Genomic DNA, 15,652 nt, shown 5'->3' with positions numbered 1-15,652 from the left:
TTTTTGCGCGCCCACCTTTTTTTATATATCCCGATTATTATATAGTTTTCAATTTCTCCCTTATTCGGCGTCTTCCCCATCTTATGGGGATAAAACAAACTGCGAAACCTTTTGCTTCCCATCGAAACAGACTTACGAACAAGTAGCCAACGGAATTGCAAAAGTCATGATTGGCCAAATGAATACCAAACCGAATTTTCCATAAAAAGAAAAACAAAATGGTAAGTCGTCATACAATGCAGGTAAAAAAAAAAAAAAAAAAAGCATTTCTGAAAATAACGTCCCAGACTTCTTCATTTCAACCCCGTGTGGTCTTAATCGATTTGCGATGCAGACGCGGCACTCGAACAGGCGAGCAGAAAGGCACGTTCGATGAATAAAACCGACCCACTACATAATCGTCCACTTTATTTAAAAAAGCTACAAACAAATAAATAAAGTTTTTTGTGAGTGGGAAATTGATTGCCAGGGGGGCTGTACATAAATACGTATGTATTTATATGTACATACAAGTATGTAGCCAGCCCCCCCGCAGTCGCGGCACTGCGTATGTGCTACATGTAGGCGAACACCTCCGTGCAAATGCATACAGAGAGGCGAATTCGGCCGAGCCACTTTTAAGATTCGCTTCCATCCACCGCAAACAAGTGAACTCCACCCCCACCCATGTGCGAACGCGTCTACGTTTGGGGCTTCTGTGCATATTTGTAGATGCTTCTGCTGCAAAGTTCTACGCTGGTTACTACGTCTTTTCTTTTTTCCCCCCCGTTTTATTTTTTTTTTTTGTCCCTCTCTTTCGCCCTTCTCGTTTTACTCGAATGATAGCGAAAACTTATCTGTACAACTCGTCCTCATCTGATGGCGCAGACGGAGCAGTGGAGAAAGTAAGCAGCAAACCATGTGATGAAAACTTAACTTTTAAGCGTAGAAAAATAAATAGAGAGAAGAAGAAGGGGAGTAGTAGAACCATCCAAGGGAACGTCTTTAAAAATGCGCATTCCGTTGATAAGGAATTCGTATTTGTAAAAAGGGGAAGCAATCATATTCCCAAAACAGACAAGGGAAAGCCTGTTTCTATGAAAAAGAGCAACTTCGTAGGAAGATACAAAAATGAAAATCGTGCCAATAGCGTGGATACGAACTCGCAGTCGGACGAATCTGCGCGTGATGAGGAGTCGGAGTCCAGTCGGAGCAGCAGCGGCGGTAGAAGCGAACGTACAGGCGGAAGTCGCTCTAAGGAAGACCAACAGCGCCGAAACACAAACACAAAATCCAGTGAACCTAGAACCATGGATGATAAAAAAAAGCAAGAGGAATACTACAAAAGAAATTACGATCGAATTAAGGACGAAATATGGTACTCCAAAGAAGACGATTGCGTTGATTCGTTTTACAACATGGATATAGATTCTACCTACCACAAGGAGAAGAAAATGCTGGCCAATTTCTCCACACGGATGAATAGTACAGGGAAGAAGGTAAATCAAAAAAATTTAGACAATAATCTGTGGGAACTAAATAAGCTAAAGCAAGGAGGAGTGCATTCCAAGTACAATAAGTTACAACTAGACAAAATTAACGAAGCGAATAATACGAACGAAGTTAGGAAGGTTGTTTTAACGAGACACATAACGCCGTCCTTTATTGAAATATTAAAGAATGACACCGAGCGCGGAGAAGGGGAAACAAAGGAGAACCATGAACAGAACAGCGTAATTGACCAATGGAATGCCGTTTCGCATGACATGAAAAAGAGTAGCACATCCTATTCAACTGTGGTGAAAGACGAAACTTGCGATTTTGTAAAAGCGGCAAAGAAGGGGAGCGAATTTTTAAGATACTTCAAAAACGAAAATGAGAATTCCAAGGCGAGGGACAGGTACTGGGAAATCGGGAGAAGCAAATTAGGGCAACTGCTAAAGATGTACAAGGAGAAGCAAACCAATTCGACGGCGAAGTATGGGGCCAGTGGTGACCTCGCCGAAGATGAAGACAGAGATGGCGAAAGCAACACGGACATCTTCGATTACAAGAAGGACAAAATGTACAGCACTATTTTTAACCAAGAAAGTGAGAAGAAGAAAAAAAGCACTCTTCAGGATAAGGCAGATCTACGAAAACTGAAAGAATCGCTACCCATTTTTAGATCCAAAAAGGAACTCTTAGATGCAGTTTACAACAACAACATTATCATCATCGTGGGAGAAACAGGTTCTGGAAAAACGACGCAGATAGTGCAGTATTTATATGAAGATGGCTATCATAAAAATGGAATCATTTGCTGTACGCAGCCCAGAAGAGTTGCCGCCGTTTCAGTGGCCTATCGAGTGTCGCACGAAATGAACGTTGAAATAGGATCCCTAGTTGGCTACACCATCAGATTTGAGGACAACACAACCAAGGATACCAAAATTCGTTACGTCACTGATGGTATTCTACTAAGAGAAACATTAACCGATAAAGACCTAGACAAATACAGTGTCATCATAATGGACGAAGCGCACGAAAGGTCAATCAATACAGATGTGCTGTTAGGCATATTAAAAAATATTTGTCTAAAGAGGAACGACTTAAAACTGTTAGTGACATCAGCTACCATCGACTCAAAGAAGTTTTCCGAATTTTTTGGAAATGCCCCAATATACAACATCGAAGGTAGAACCTTCAAAGTGCACTTAGAATATTTAAGAAGCCCTTGTAATGATTACATAGAATGTGCTGTGCAGAAGGCGATTGAAATTCACATCTCGGATAACAACTACGACAATAATTTTGGGGACATCCTAATTTTTATGACGGGGCAGGAGGACATAAATGCTACATGCTACCTCCTTAGTGAGCGATTTTACGAGGTATACGAATCGTATAAAGAATCCAAGAGTCATAAGAAGGACACGCTTAACAAGATTAGAAGCATTATCGGGGATAAACCCGATGGGTCAGACAGAAATCTAGGGACAGTCGACCCCGATCACCTGGATGATAATAACTGCAGTGGGGACGAGAGCGATTATGGCCCACAACCCCTTCATGTAGGAAAAACCACACAGAAATACCAATCGCAAAATATCATCTATCCATTTTACGTCTTCCCGATTTATTCCCAACTATCCAGTGAACAGCAAAGCAAGATTTTCCAAAAATACGATTTGCGAAAAATAATCGTATCAACAAATATAGCAGAAACGTCCCTTACCCTGGACGGAATAAAATACGTCATCGATAGTGGGTATTGCAAATTAAAGGTGTATAATCAGAAAATAGGAATGGATGTGCTTCAAATTACGCCCATCTCGCAAGCGAATGCAAATCAGAGATCAGGAAGAGCGGGGAGAACTGGGGCAGGTATATGCTACCGCCTATACACAGAAAACACATTCCTCTGTGATTTATATCCAAATAACATTCCAGAAATACAGAGAAGCAATTTAGCAAATGTTGTATTGTTGCTAAAATCGTTAAATGTCGAAAATGTCTTCGAATTTGATTTTATTGATATACCTAGCAGAGAAAGTATTATAAACTCGCTACACGAATTGTGGGTACTGGGTGCTATAAATAATGAAGGCAATTTAACAGACATTGGCAAGAAAATGATTCTTTTCCCCCTTGATCCTCCTCTGTCCAAGATTGTTATATATAGTGAAAATTTTGAATGCACCAAAGAAATTTTAATCATTGTTAGTATGCTATCCTCAGCAGCAATTTTTTTAGAAGCCAAAGAAAATAGCGAAGCTATCGAATCCAAAAAGGAAAAATTCACTGTCCCAGAGAGTGACCATCTCACATTGTTAAATATCTATCTACAATGGCGTTCCCATAATTACTCCCCAAGTTGGTGCTCAAAAAATTTCATTCAATATAAGTCTCTCAACAAAGCCAAGGAAGTATATTCACAACTGAGTGACATAATTAAGACACTAAAAATGAAAAATGTCTCTTGTAATAATAAATGGAAATGCGTGAGGAAAACTATATGTTCTGGTTATTTTCACAATGCTGCCAAGTTGAAATCCATTTCAGAGTATGTTAATTTGAGGACAAATGTGTCCTGTCATGTCCATCCTAGTTCGTCTCTATACAACATTGGCTACACTCCTGATTATGTCGTATATCAGGAAATCGTTTTCACTACGAAGGAGTTTATGCGCAATGTGACTACGGTCGATCCTGAATGGCTCTGCGAATTAGGGCCACTCTTCTTTTACATGAAAAATGCGTAAATGTGGGTATACGCGTTTCGGGATATGCCAAATGTATGTGTATGGACGAGGGAATTAGCCCCCCACTTACCCATCTTTGCTTCTCTCCAGTGTCAATAGCTTTGCTCAGCTGCACATCTCGCTATATACACCTTTCGCACTGCTTTATTTGGAGTATTCATAATTTTTTTTTCGTTTTTTTATAGCTCCAATGAGTTCCTATTTGTACACAATACAGGGTGCAGTTTTTTCGCACCTTTGCCCCAATTATATGGTGCTTCTTTAGAGCTACACAACGGCCGCTATTTTTTTTGTCCATTTTTTGAAACTTCATTTTTTTGGAAAATTGGCTAAACTTTTTTCAAACGCCCCATCATGGGGGCGCCTCTTGGCACAATTTTGTTTTTCCAATCAATTTTGTCCCTATTAAAAGGGGGAGAGTTGGTGCCAGTGCGCGAGTTATTTGCCGACACAGGTGTGTGTGTGTGGAGAGAAAATAAAATTACCACTACGTGCTCTCAAAATCTTTCAGTTGCTTCTTTTTCGCCAAACGGCTTGGCAATTTTTGAAAGCAAAAAAGGAACCACATGTAAATTGCTCGGGGATGGCTTCCCCCGTCTGGCCAACTTCACTTTTGCTACTTACGTACGTATAATGTTCCCACACAGGAGGAGCCACATTTGCATACCTCCATATGCGCATTCATTTTGCCCCGAAGGAAAAGGATTCTGTAAAATAGCCATGACAAATGTGGTATTACCACTTAGACAATTTCGTTTATGCGTGGGTCTGCACATGCAACCATGCTTTGGTGTGATCCTTTTAAACGAAGTTTTGGATTAAGAGGGAATTAACCTCGGTCGTATGGAATAACTTTTTCCATGTACTGCACGTTTCTACATTGACGGAAAAAAGGAGCATTTTTTTTTTTTTTTCCATAAAAGGGCTGTCACAATTTGTCCAAGGGGTACAATATGCTAACAAGTTGGAGGTCCAACATGTGGAAGCGTCAAAATGGTTTGAAAAAAAAAAAGGACCATTCATGATTTCCTGATAGATAATGCGAACAGAGGGGCAGCCGAAAGATGGAACAAACAAGTTACAACAAAAAAGAAGGGGGGGCAATTTTTTCTTAAGCGCTTTGGCTGGAAAAATATGGACACACATTTCCAAAAAAATTAGCATTTTAAATACTTTTCGATGTCATTTTTTTTCTTCTTTTTACAAGCATACTTATCGTTGGGTTCACTTGCGTCCCATTTCGCCTTTCCTCACTTGTAAAATGGGGTTTTTCCAAGCCAAATAAATTTTTCCACCATGTAATGTAAGTATTTACTTGTCCTGGTTTATCATATGCGAGCACTGGGACGTTTAAACGGCATGACATACTGTACAATTTTTAAGTGAAAAAAAAAAAAAAAAAAAACAATTGCGCCCACTTTCTCATCGTCGTAAAAGGAAAAAAAAAAAAAGGCATTATGGCATAACATTTCAAAATCCCGATTAATGAAAAGGAGGAATGCTTTTTTGAATGCTTCAGGGAAGTGAATGTTCTCCAGCAGCATGTTTTCTTCCCTCAAAGCAGAAACATGTAAAGAAAACTGTGCGTGTTTCGTGCTTAAAAAGGGTATATGCTATTATTATGTACGTGCGGGAACCATTGCATACATATATGTATGTGCATCCCTGCAAGTGAAAAACCCAAGTTAAAACTCACAAATGGGGGCTGAAGAAAATGGGATTTCACGCAAACGTTTAACATGCTTCCCTTCCTAGAAGTTGCGTGTTTCCTGAATTCCCCTCCCCACCCCCACTTGTTTACAAAATTTGTATAACGTAACTCCTCTCCCCCTGGCCTTCTTCTCACAAGATACATGCTTGTGTACCTCCCCCTAGCAATTCATACAAATGAGTGAGTAAACTATTTTTTGTTTTTTTTGTTTTTGTTTTTTTCTCCCGCACCCCCCTGTCCCTACCTTCCAAGTAACATAATACACAACGAACTATGGATGTAGATGACAATGGCGCAAGGTTTCATGGCATGAATAAATATGAGAATTACGTAAATCAAAAAAAATCCAAAGAAAATAAAAACGCCATTTCAAACTCGAAGGGGGAGGATATACCTCGCGCCACTGGAGAATACGATAAGATTGATGCACACGAAGAGAATGACCAGTCGTACGAAGGATTCGTCAGCATCTCAGACCAGTCCTCATGTGTGAGCTCCATTTACAGAAACGATTTTTATGATGACGATGAGGAGGAGGAAAATGTCAACCGTGCCGATGAGGACGAAAAGTTTAACTCCGTGAATGGGACCAACCAATCCAGCCCAGCCAATCATCTGAAAAGTAATGTTAAAAGCAATTCCGACGACTCCATGTCAGATGAGGAATATGCGACTTATATAGATCAACAGGAAAAGTATGTAAATAAAATTCTCAACAGAGGAGACAGCAATAGTTACGGAGACAACGATGATCTCTTGGAATCGCTCGAACAGGCGGGAAAAAATTTGGGCAAGAGAAGCAACTGGAAGAGGCTATTTTCCATCAGCAGCACTGGCCACGCAGCAGAGAGAGACGAAAGAAATGAACCCTCCGAGCGTACTGAACCCGTAGAGAAGGCGGCGCGTTACGGGGAAGCGGAGAGTGATCAACCAAAAAGTGCAAGTTGCGCGAATGAGAGTTCGCCGCAGGGGAAGCCCAGTCCGGGCGATCCTCGCGATAGACGTAGTGATAACCTAAGGGGGGATAACTTCGATGCCTCGCGCGAGGAAGACGAATGCAAAGACGGTGAAGAAGAGGAAGACGACGAAGACGACCTCTACTCTGTCATAAGCGGGTCCGAGGGGGACAACGAAATTTTCCTCGCCACGAAGAGAAGCGACAACGCGAGGAAGGATGTCCAACCAACAATCGATCAGTGGCAGAAAAAAGGAATTCACAATAAGGAGGAAAACCAAAAAGGCGCCGGCTCTGCACGCGCAGGCGCAACTAGGAGGATTAAATTCCAGGACGAAATAGTGCAAAATGATGAAGCGGTTAAAACAAAGACACAGAATAAAGAGGAAAGGTTCGATAAGAAGAAGGAACAAACTGCTGCTTCCCCCCGCGGGGCGAAGACAATTCCGAGCGAACAGGACAGCAAAAACAGACACATGGAAAAGGAAAAACATTTTCAAAACAAAAAAAACTACGAATTTAAAAAACTTGTGTCGTCCACTATTAATATGTGCCATCCGAAAATTAAAGGTGCAACTGATACGGAGGATATTCTAAGCAACATGGAAAAAATTTCGCAAATTGTCATAATGGATGATAGAAACAAGGGAAGCGGAACTAACGTGGCGGAGGAAGAAGAGGAAGAGGGAGAAGAAAGCACCAACAGTCTCTACGACAACGTAGATAACATCCTGGACGATCGGAAAAAAATGTACATGAAAAAAAAAAATGAATATCTTATGAACAAGACGAAAAGTGAGGGCTTAACGAACACTGCGGAGAATGAAAAAGGGCAGCAACAAAGCAGCGAGGGAAACTTAAACGATGTACAAAAAAGCAGCGTTGGTAGGGGCACCCCCGCCGACGCCAAAGCTACAGAGGGAGAGCGAACCGATTTTATGTACTACCTAAATCACGACATGATAGAGTTAAATGAAAATGTTTTCAAATTATACCATGGGACCTGTGACTACACCCATCGAAATCTGTGTGCAAAGAACATCATCAACATAGTGCCCCACCTGCACAACATATATGAACGTACAAATTTGAGCTACATTAAAGATTCGCCAAATTTTCACGAAGTGTATAAGGTTGTTCCCGAGTGGAAGAGCTCCTTCGAGATGCTAAACAAGAAAGCGCAAGAGGACACAGAGGATATGAAAAATGTGCTCAGAAGGATCGAGAATATCCAAAATGATTTGGACGAATTGGGAAGAGATCTCATAGAAGATAAAAAAGAATTCGAAAATATCAAATTCGAAACGGTGCAGCATGAATCGATGATAACAAATTTGGAGAAAAAAAGTAAAACTCTTATTAAGGGGGTATTGAAATTGGATAACATGTCCTTTAAATTGAAAAAGATACATAATATAACTACGAACAATATGAATAATTTTACCATTGTAGAGAATGTGAACAGATTGCTCAAATATATGGATACTGCTCTCACCGATTATTCGCAACTCTTTTCAGAGGAGAAAACTATGGACATTCTGCGATTCCAGCCCATAGATAATGTTTATAACTTTCTCACCAACACAGATGATGAGTCCTGCTTCATTATGAATCTGCTGAGGGAAGAATTGAAAGAAATGATACTAGAGAAGAAAGATCAAATGCAAAATATCATAAGAAGGACCATGCTGTACAATGCATACGACACGAGTAGCTACAAGGAGCATATTACCAACACGCTAAATAAACAGAGCCTAATGATAAATCGTATAAAATACAACATCCACTGTAACGTAATTCTACTCTTCGAAATGTATGAAAAATTTGCAAAGAAAAATATGAAGGTTATAAGAATTGGGGAAAATCAAATAAAAAATTACCTAAATGAAGAAACTAAAGCGTCCTACATAATAAAATCTGTTAATGATAACCAGAAGAAGATCTCCAAATATTTTAACTGTATTAATTTTACTCGAAACAAACCAATTATTCACCCTTTTTTTATTCACTCCTGTCTAAGTGACAATTTTGTTCATCATTTTATTACCTTTGTTCTGGATCCTTTATCAGACGAACACCAGAAAGATTTCCTGCAGTATTGCTCTGTGCCTGGTTTTAATTCTCCGTTATTTGTTGAAAAAATTGTTAAACTGTATAGACAGGAAGAGCAATTCACGAAAAGTGACACTTCGTATGACTTTCGGTCAGCTTACTCCAGAATTATCCTCCCCGATTTCTCAGATGTTTCTAATAATTCCTACCCTAATCAGCCGTACGAACGATGGAATGAAGAAAATCAGTACTTGATAGCTTTGAAAATTGCCTCAGACTGCTGTTTTAAATCTCTGCTAGAGAACAACCAATCTGATCCCCTCTCCTCCGTAGACTCGAATAATGCCTTTAATTTGTTTCACTACATCCCCGACTCCATAACCAACATGAGCAGCAGTTCGCCTGTTCCCAATCACGCAAGTTATCCCCCCCTTCATAATAACAACAATTTTAGTTTTAACATTAGTAGTAATGGTCCCCTCTCCTCCTTTGGAATGGCAAACTTTGGTGCTTCCAACAAATTCGGGTCCCCTCCCCCATTTGCTAACAACAGCATGACGATGAATAATACTTCCGCGCTAAGTAACAATGCTAGCGGGATGTTTTCTCAGAGCAGCGGAAGTGTATTTCCCAGTGGTGCTTCTTCCTCGTCTGGGATGTTCGGAACTTTCAACGCTGCCGTCACCACGAGTAGCATGAACCAGGCAAGTGCCACTACAAACCACTTTGGCACCCTCTCCAACCAGTTTGGTAGCCTCTCCAATCAGTTTGGCGGCGCTTCTAACCAGTTTGGCATCCCCCCAAGCACCAACCAAAGCAACACGTTTGGAACAAACCTGATGAACACCCCCTCCAGTGGAGCATCGAGCAACATGTTTAACACGAACAGCTCCAGTTCTCTGAGCGGATTTAACCAAAACAGAAGCAACTCTTTCATTGCGGGCGCATCTGGCGGGATGTTCGGAAGTGCCAACTCGGCGGCCACTTCTGGTAACGCGACCCAGCTAGGAAGCAGCTCCAACCTGTTTGGGGGCACTGCGAACAGTTCGACCGGCATGTTCGGAAGTAACTTCAAACAGAACGTGTCAAGCAGTATGTTTGGAAATAATCCAGCCGCTAACCAATCCGCCGGGGGGACGAGTAACCTGTTTGGAACCAGCGGAAGCACCAACAGGGGAAATTTCTTCAACAGCAGCACTAGCAGCGGCGCGCTAGGGATGTCGACCAGCACAATGAGTGCCAACACGGGACTCTTTAACCAGGGCAACAGCGCCAACAATAACTCCACCCTTTTCGGTGGCCTCTCCTCAAGTAACGCAAATATGTCCAACTCGCAATTAGCGAGAAGTGGGCAAACCGGCTCAAGTAACTTATTCAGTACTGGCCCCAGCACAGCAGCCGGCATGGGAATGAGCAGCCTAAGTAACAACAGTGGCAACATGCTCTTCTCGCTTAACAATCAGTCCAACACGAACATGTTCGGAAGTAACAATAATAGTGGCACCCCCTTCGGAAAAAACTTAACCAGTGGAAGTGGCTCTCAGTTGAAAGATAGCATGTTCTCATCCTCTCAGTCAGGCGCCACGAATCAAATGATGAGTACTAATTTCTTTTCTGCAAATAAGGGAATGATGAGTACGTCGGCGAGTGGTAGCACTTTTTTTTCGAACACTTCTATGGGGAACACCTCCACGGGTGTAAACACTGGGGCGTATCCATTTGGAAGCAAGCAAAACTTTGGCGCGCCCAGCGTCATCTCTGGAGGAATGAATTCAAGCCATGCCAGCCAAAGTGGAAACCTCTTCAATAGGAGTAGTATGTATAATGGCCAAATATCAACCGTTGCTGGGAACACCAATTTTAACAACCTCAGTAACAACAGCAGCAGTAGTAACAGAATGGACAATTCCCTTTCCGCCAATAAGTATGGAAACTACTTCCAGAATAATAGCACCTCCAAAAACAGCCTCTTTTGTGCAGGTGCGAATAACCTCTCAAGCAGCAGTAACAGCAGTAACAGCAATTTGTTTCGCCCAGATTCCAGCACTAAAAATAGCAACGTGTTTAATAACCCCACGACTAACAACACCCCCATTGGAAGTATGTTTAGCAGCAACTTAGGCTACGGTAGTAACGCCAACAGTTTTTCCTATAACAGTAGCAGCAATAGAAATCCCATGAGCAACCTGCTGACTGGACAAAGTAACAACCAGTTCAGATCATCCTTAGGAATGATGACCGGAAACAACACTCCTACCAATAACAGTAATAATAACTTGTTCCTATCTAACCAAAATAAATCTTCCTTTATGTTCTCAAATGAAAATAAAGGAATAAGTAACCCTACGACATATGACAATAATTTGTTTCAAAATGCAGGTAACAGTTTTCTCGTGAATAACAAACCTGGAATGACATCTCCGTCGGGTCTATCCAACAGCTTGTTCCAGAAAAGTACCCCTTCTCTAAATCAGAACAAGGGATCCATGTCAACGTTTAACAGCAACAGCAACCCCGGCAACTTCGGGCTGGTCAACCATAACACCGGCATCATGAGTGGCGCTAACATTGGCAATAGCATCGGCAACAGCGACAACAGCAACGTTAACCGATTCCAGCAGAACAGTTCGTCGAACTTCCCCTCAGTTTTCAGCCCATCTAACAAGGGCAACACCATCTTTTCGAGGTAACGCCTATATGGGTGGAACGGACAAGTGCAAATCGGAGCAGCTGCCCCGCAGAGGTGGTCACGCGGTTGGTTTACATTATTCTGAAGAAGCTACTCCAGGAGCTCCTGAAGCGCACGTTTTCACACCTGCGTGTGGATATGTACTTATGCTGTGGCGGCTGTGCCGCAGGTGCCCTTTTCGAGTGACCTCCTCTTTTTGCTGTGGACTGCTGCACGGCAGAAACTTATCCATGCCGGGTAGATGCATCCCACAAAACGCTTCTTATTAAAATTTTAAATCATCGCAAGCAGGCGAAAAAAGTGGGTGTGCGGACATGTACACACGTCAGACATATGTTCGCAAATGCACATATTCCAAACGTATCTACGAAGATATGAACACGCCAAACATAAGTTCGCACATGTAAATAAGCGCCCGCTTGACCTTATCCCATATGGCTCCATTTGCATATATGACCCCTCCCCCCCCGCGGGCCCCCTTCGTTTGGTCTACCCCATTCGTACATTCCTTGGTCCCCCCTTTTTTTTTTGTGCACTACTTCCAGTAAAATGCGTATGAACATAGGTATATCAACCCAAATTAACATAAAATTTGTGTTTTTTTTTTTTTTTTTTAAATAAATCACAAACGTTTAAAATGAGCACTTCGCATGTCTATCCAGTCGAATGCTTCTCTTTTCAAAATTCGTCATATGTTTAAATAAGCATAAACAAACGTTAGTCCAAAATGTTGAGCCATCCGCCGTTTTAAAAAAAAAAGGGGTGTAAGCACTTGTTCAATATTGGTGCTTAATGCAACTGCGTTTCATGAAACACGAGTGCACATCGGCGGGATGGTCACGACGGAGAAGGCACACCAAAACAGCATGCAGAAAAAGACCCCGTTAAGAGTTCCTATTCAGTTTGAGTGGCGGACCGGTGAATGGGTCTAACGTGATTAGGCTATGTCCAGTGCTGAAGTGCAGCGGAGGTGACGGTTAAAACAAAGGCGACTTCATCGGGGTTTGTCAGATGAGTGGTACACACCGTTGCAACTCCACTGCACTCATCGTCGAAATGGATTAAGACCCCTTCTGACTTAACCACCTTAGATGCAAAAAGGTCAACAGTAAAAGTACCAAAAAGGTGCAGATGAGGGTGTACAATACGTTAGCGTTTACACCGTGACGATCCCCCTGTGAGTTACCATCACCCAGCATGCTAAGCAGCATATTCTGCCCTAACATGTGAACACCCTCGTCCAGATTAACGTCCGCGTCAGAGCTGGTCAAGTCAGCTATCTTGTTCATCTTGTCAAGTGTACCCACTTTTCTCGCTTCCCCCCTTTGCGCCATAATGTGCCCATTAATGAAGGCGCTTGCCCCATCTTTTCCCACTTGTGCCTTAACAAATTCGGAGTCGTAATGCGCCGAGACGTAATAATTTACGCGCACCGATTCTGTGTCCTCACTGCCGTTACATTCACAGAAAAAATGAATAATATGTTTCTCCTTCTTCAGTTTGTCTACGTTGCGTTTGTTTAAATATAGCAGAGACTCGATGGCCTCCTTCCCACCTGGCAGGAGTAGTCTCCTCTGTGGGATCACAAAAATGTCATTACTGCCGAAGACAAATTCAATGTTGTGGAGAACCCCCTTCTGGAGGTACACCTTATCGAAGCATGTCAACCCCTCATCTGGTGAACTGACGGGGCAAACGAATCCGATAATTTTTTCGTCACTTTTGAAGTTGGAAACGATGACATCTATTGTTTTTCTGTTCAGCTCATCTTTGGTCAATTTTTTATAATTAGGTGAGACTTCGGACAAATCGATGCCATCATATGGCAGTACTTCACCCCCCTGTACAAAATGCAACTTCCTCATCGACCCATGGGGCAGTATCATAGTGGTAGCCTCATTTACACTCTTCGGGACAAAATTAGAAATGACATATTCTTTCTCAAAGGGTAGATAAGCGTTTACATAAGTCCCCATGGGGAATATATCTCCACCTTTCTCCTGGACATACCTCCTCTTAGGATGCAGGATATTGTCGTTACTAATAATTTTGATGACATCACTTTCGTCGCCATAATTTAAGTCCAGAATGTTTCTAATGTAATCAAACTCGACAGCGACTTTAAGCCCATTGCTTAACGTGCAGTAGGTTTTTTTATAGTTGTACAAAAATTTCGAGTAGTACAATGGGAAGTAAAACTGGACTTCCCCTTCGTGAGTGGCATTTCCAGCGTTGGTCTTCCTCACCACCGTCGTGTGGTACTCACTCTTCAGATCTTTACTAAAAGAAAATGTAAAGCAATCATCATTTAGGGATACCCCTTTGGGCAAGGTTACGTAGAACACTTTGAACAAGCCATCGTTCGTCGTTCCAAGCTCTGATGTGGGCATTTTACAAATGCGATGATCTTGCATGTTCTGAATTGAAAAAGTATGAGAGTACCCCTTGTTCGATTCCCCATCTGGGAGCACTTCGCACCCTGGCTTCCTCTTTGGGGTGTTTATTTTTATCACTTTGGTTTTTTCACCTACTTTGTGACAAAATAGGTATACCATCTCTTCTTTGTCCAGAAAAAATTCGTATGCTGCTTTGTCCAATACGCTTCCTGGGTCTACATCACTTTTGCCTTCCCTGTCCTTCTCATCCTTGTAATGAAGAATCGGCTCAAACGTTTCGCTTAAGTTGTAAACGAATGAAGGTACCAAGTGGGTCCCATTTTTTTCACGCAGAACGGCCATATGGTAACCATTCACCATTGCGTATGTGTGCAAAACGTACTCGTCCTTAATTTGTAACTTCATCTTGTCACAGTAGAGGTCGTTTTTGTACAGACTGTTGCACACGAGTATCACTGTCTTCGTGGAGTTACTATCATTCAGAACATTTACAGCTTTTATGGCTAGCTTCCCTCCCATTTGAGTTAGACTTAAGTGGATAGCCTTGCCTGGGGATGCTCCTTGTTGGGATTTCTCCGTGGCTTGGTCCTCCAACTTTACCTCTTCCTCCGCTGAGATATTCACCTCTTTAACACTCTCCCACACGTTATCGCGGCTGAACTCTGTACTATCCTCCCCCTGGTCATCACTGCTCAACTGATCGCTGTACATCCTAGTTGCACCCTCCGTCCATGTCTGCCCCTCGTCGAACGAAAATTTGCATCTACCCAACAGCTGCAGTTCTGAAAAGGGGACCGCCTTCACCTCGCCGTCACTGGCATGTTCGCTCCCATTTGGGTCCTCCCTCGCGCATACCAAAATGAATTTCTCATATTCGCTGTTCATAAGTAAGTAAGACCCGGAGTACACCGCCGGAATTGCATCCACAGGGAAGTCAGAAAAGGTTACTTGTTCTATATTTTTCCAAAATTTTTCTCCCCCCATCTTCGCAATATAGTATATGTTAGAACATCTAAAAATCACCATGATCTTATCATCTGTTGTAAACACAGAAAAAATAATTGCCACGGAAAACTCATGATTCACTTCGATGTTACTATTATTTTCCCATTCCACTCCATCCGTGCTTTCCTGAACGCTTATTGCACACTTTCCCTTAACAGGCGCAAATGCATAAATGCTGCCTTTAAAGGGTTTCTTACTATAAACTATTTGCTCGCCATCGTAACCAAGTTTAGACTCGAACTCCCCTTCAAGGGTCACATCTGCACAACCGTGCCTCGCCTTGAAAAAAGGCAGAATAAGTGCAATGCTAGTGAATTTGAAAACACGCATGTTTAGTATACTCTTTCTAGAAAAAAAAAAAAAAAAAAATATATATGCTTCTCTTGACGAACCTTACTCTCCCAGGGTGGTTAACCAATTTTGAAAATTCCTCCCGAACTATGTTCCTCTCAAAATGGAAAATTCGCCAAAGTGTGAAATAATGAGTGCCTGCGAATGGTTCATTGATCCTCCTAAAGTGGCTAACCAAATGAGAATGAAAAAGGGAACGGAAGATGGAAAAAAGGGGAAATGGAAAAAGGCTCTGTTTATGCCACCCCCCAAAAAAGAGGGCTGTTCCAC

The 15,652-nt window shown here is 42.0% G+C and overlaps 3 protein-coding genes across 3 annotated transcripts; 2 read left to right on the top strand and 1 right to left on the bottom strand.

Annotated features, from left to right (window-relative positions):
- Positions 1 to 818: 818 nt before the first annotated feature.
- On the top strand, positions 819 to 4,223 carry C922_01131 (adenosinetriphosphatase; the record flags this gene model as incomplete). Its single annotated transcript, XM_008816739.1, has 1 exon — positions 819 to 4,223. One exon carries the CDS (start codon positions 819 to 821, stop codon positions 4,221 to 4,223), a length of 3,405 nt encoding a protein of 1,134 aa, XP_008814961.1.
- Positions 4,224 to 6,207: 1,984 nt separating this feature from the next.
- On the top strand, positions 6,208 to 11,631 carry C922_01130 (hypothetical protein; the record flags this gene model as incomplete). Its single annotated transcript, XM_008816738.1, has 1 exon — positions 6,208 to 11,631. One exon carries the CDS (start codon positions 6,208 to 6,210, stop codon positions 11,629 to 11,631), a length of 5,424 nt encoding a protein of 1,807 aa, XP_008814960.1.
- Positions 11,632 to 12,691: 1,060 nt separating this feature from the next.
- C922_01129 (hypothetical protein) lies at positions 12,692 to 15,361 on the bottom strand (the record flags this gene model as incomplete). Its single annotated transcript, XM_008816737.1, has 1 exon — positions 12,692 to 15,361. One exon carries the CDS (start codon positions 15,359 to 15,361, stop codon positions 12,692 to 12,694), a length of 2,670 nt encoding a protein of 889 aa, XP_008814959.1.
- Positions 15,362 to 15,652: the final 291 nt, after the last annotated feature.

Source organism: Plasmodium inui (assembly GCF_000524495.1).
Source record: "Plasmodium inui San Antonio 1 unplaced genomic scaffold supercont1.3, whole genome shotgun sequence".
NCBI lineage: Eukaryota > Apicomplexa > Aconoidasida > Haemosporida > Plasmodiidae > Plasmodium > Plasmodium inui.
The sequence above is the reverse complement of the archived record's forward strand: the minus strand, read 5'-3'. Positions and strand labels throughout refer to the sequence as shown.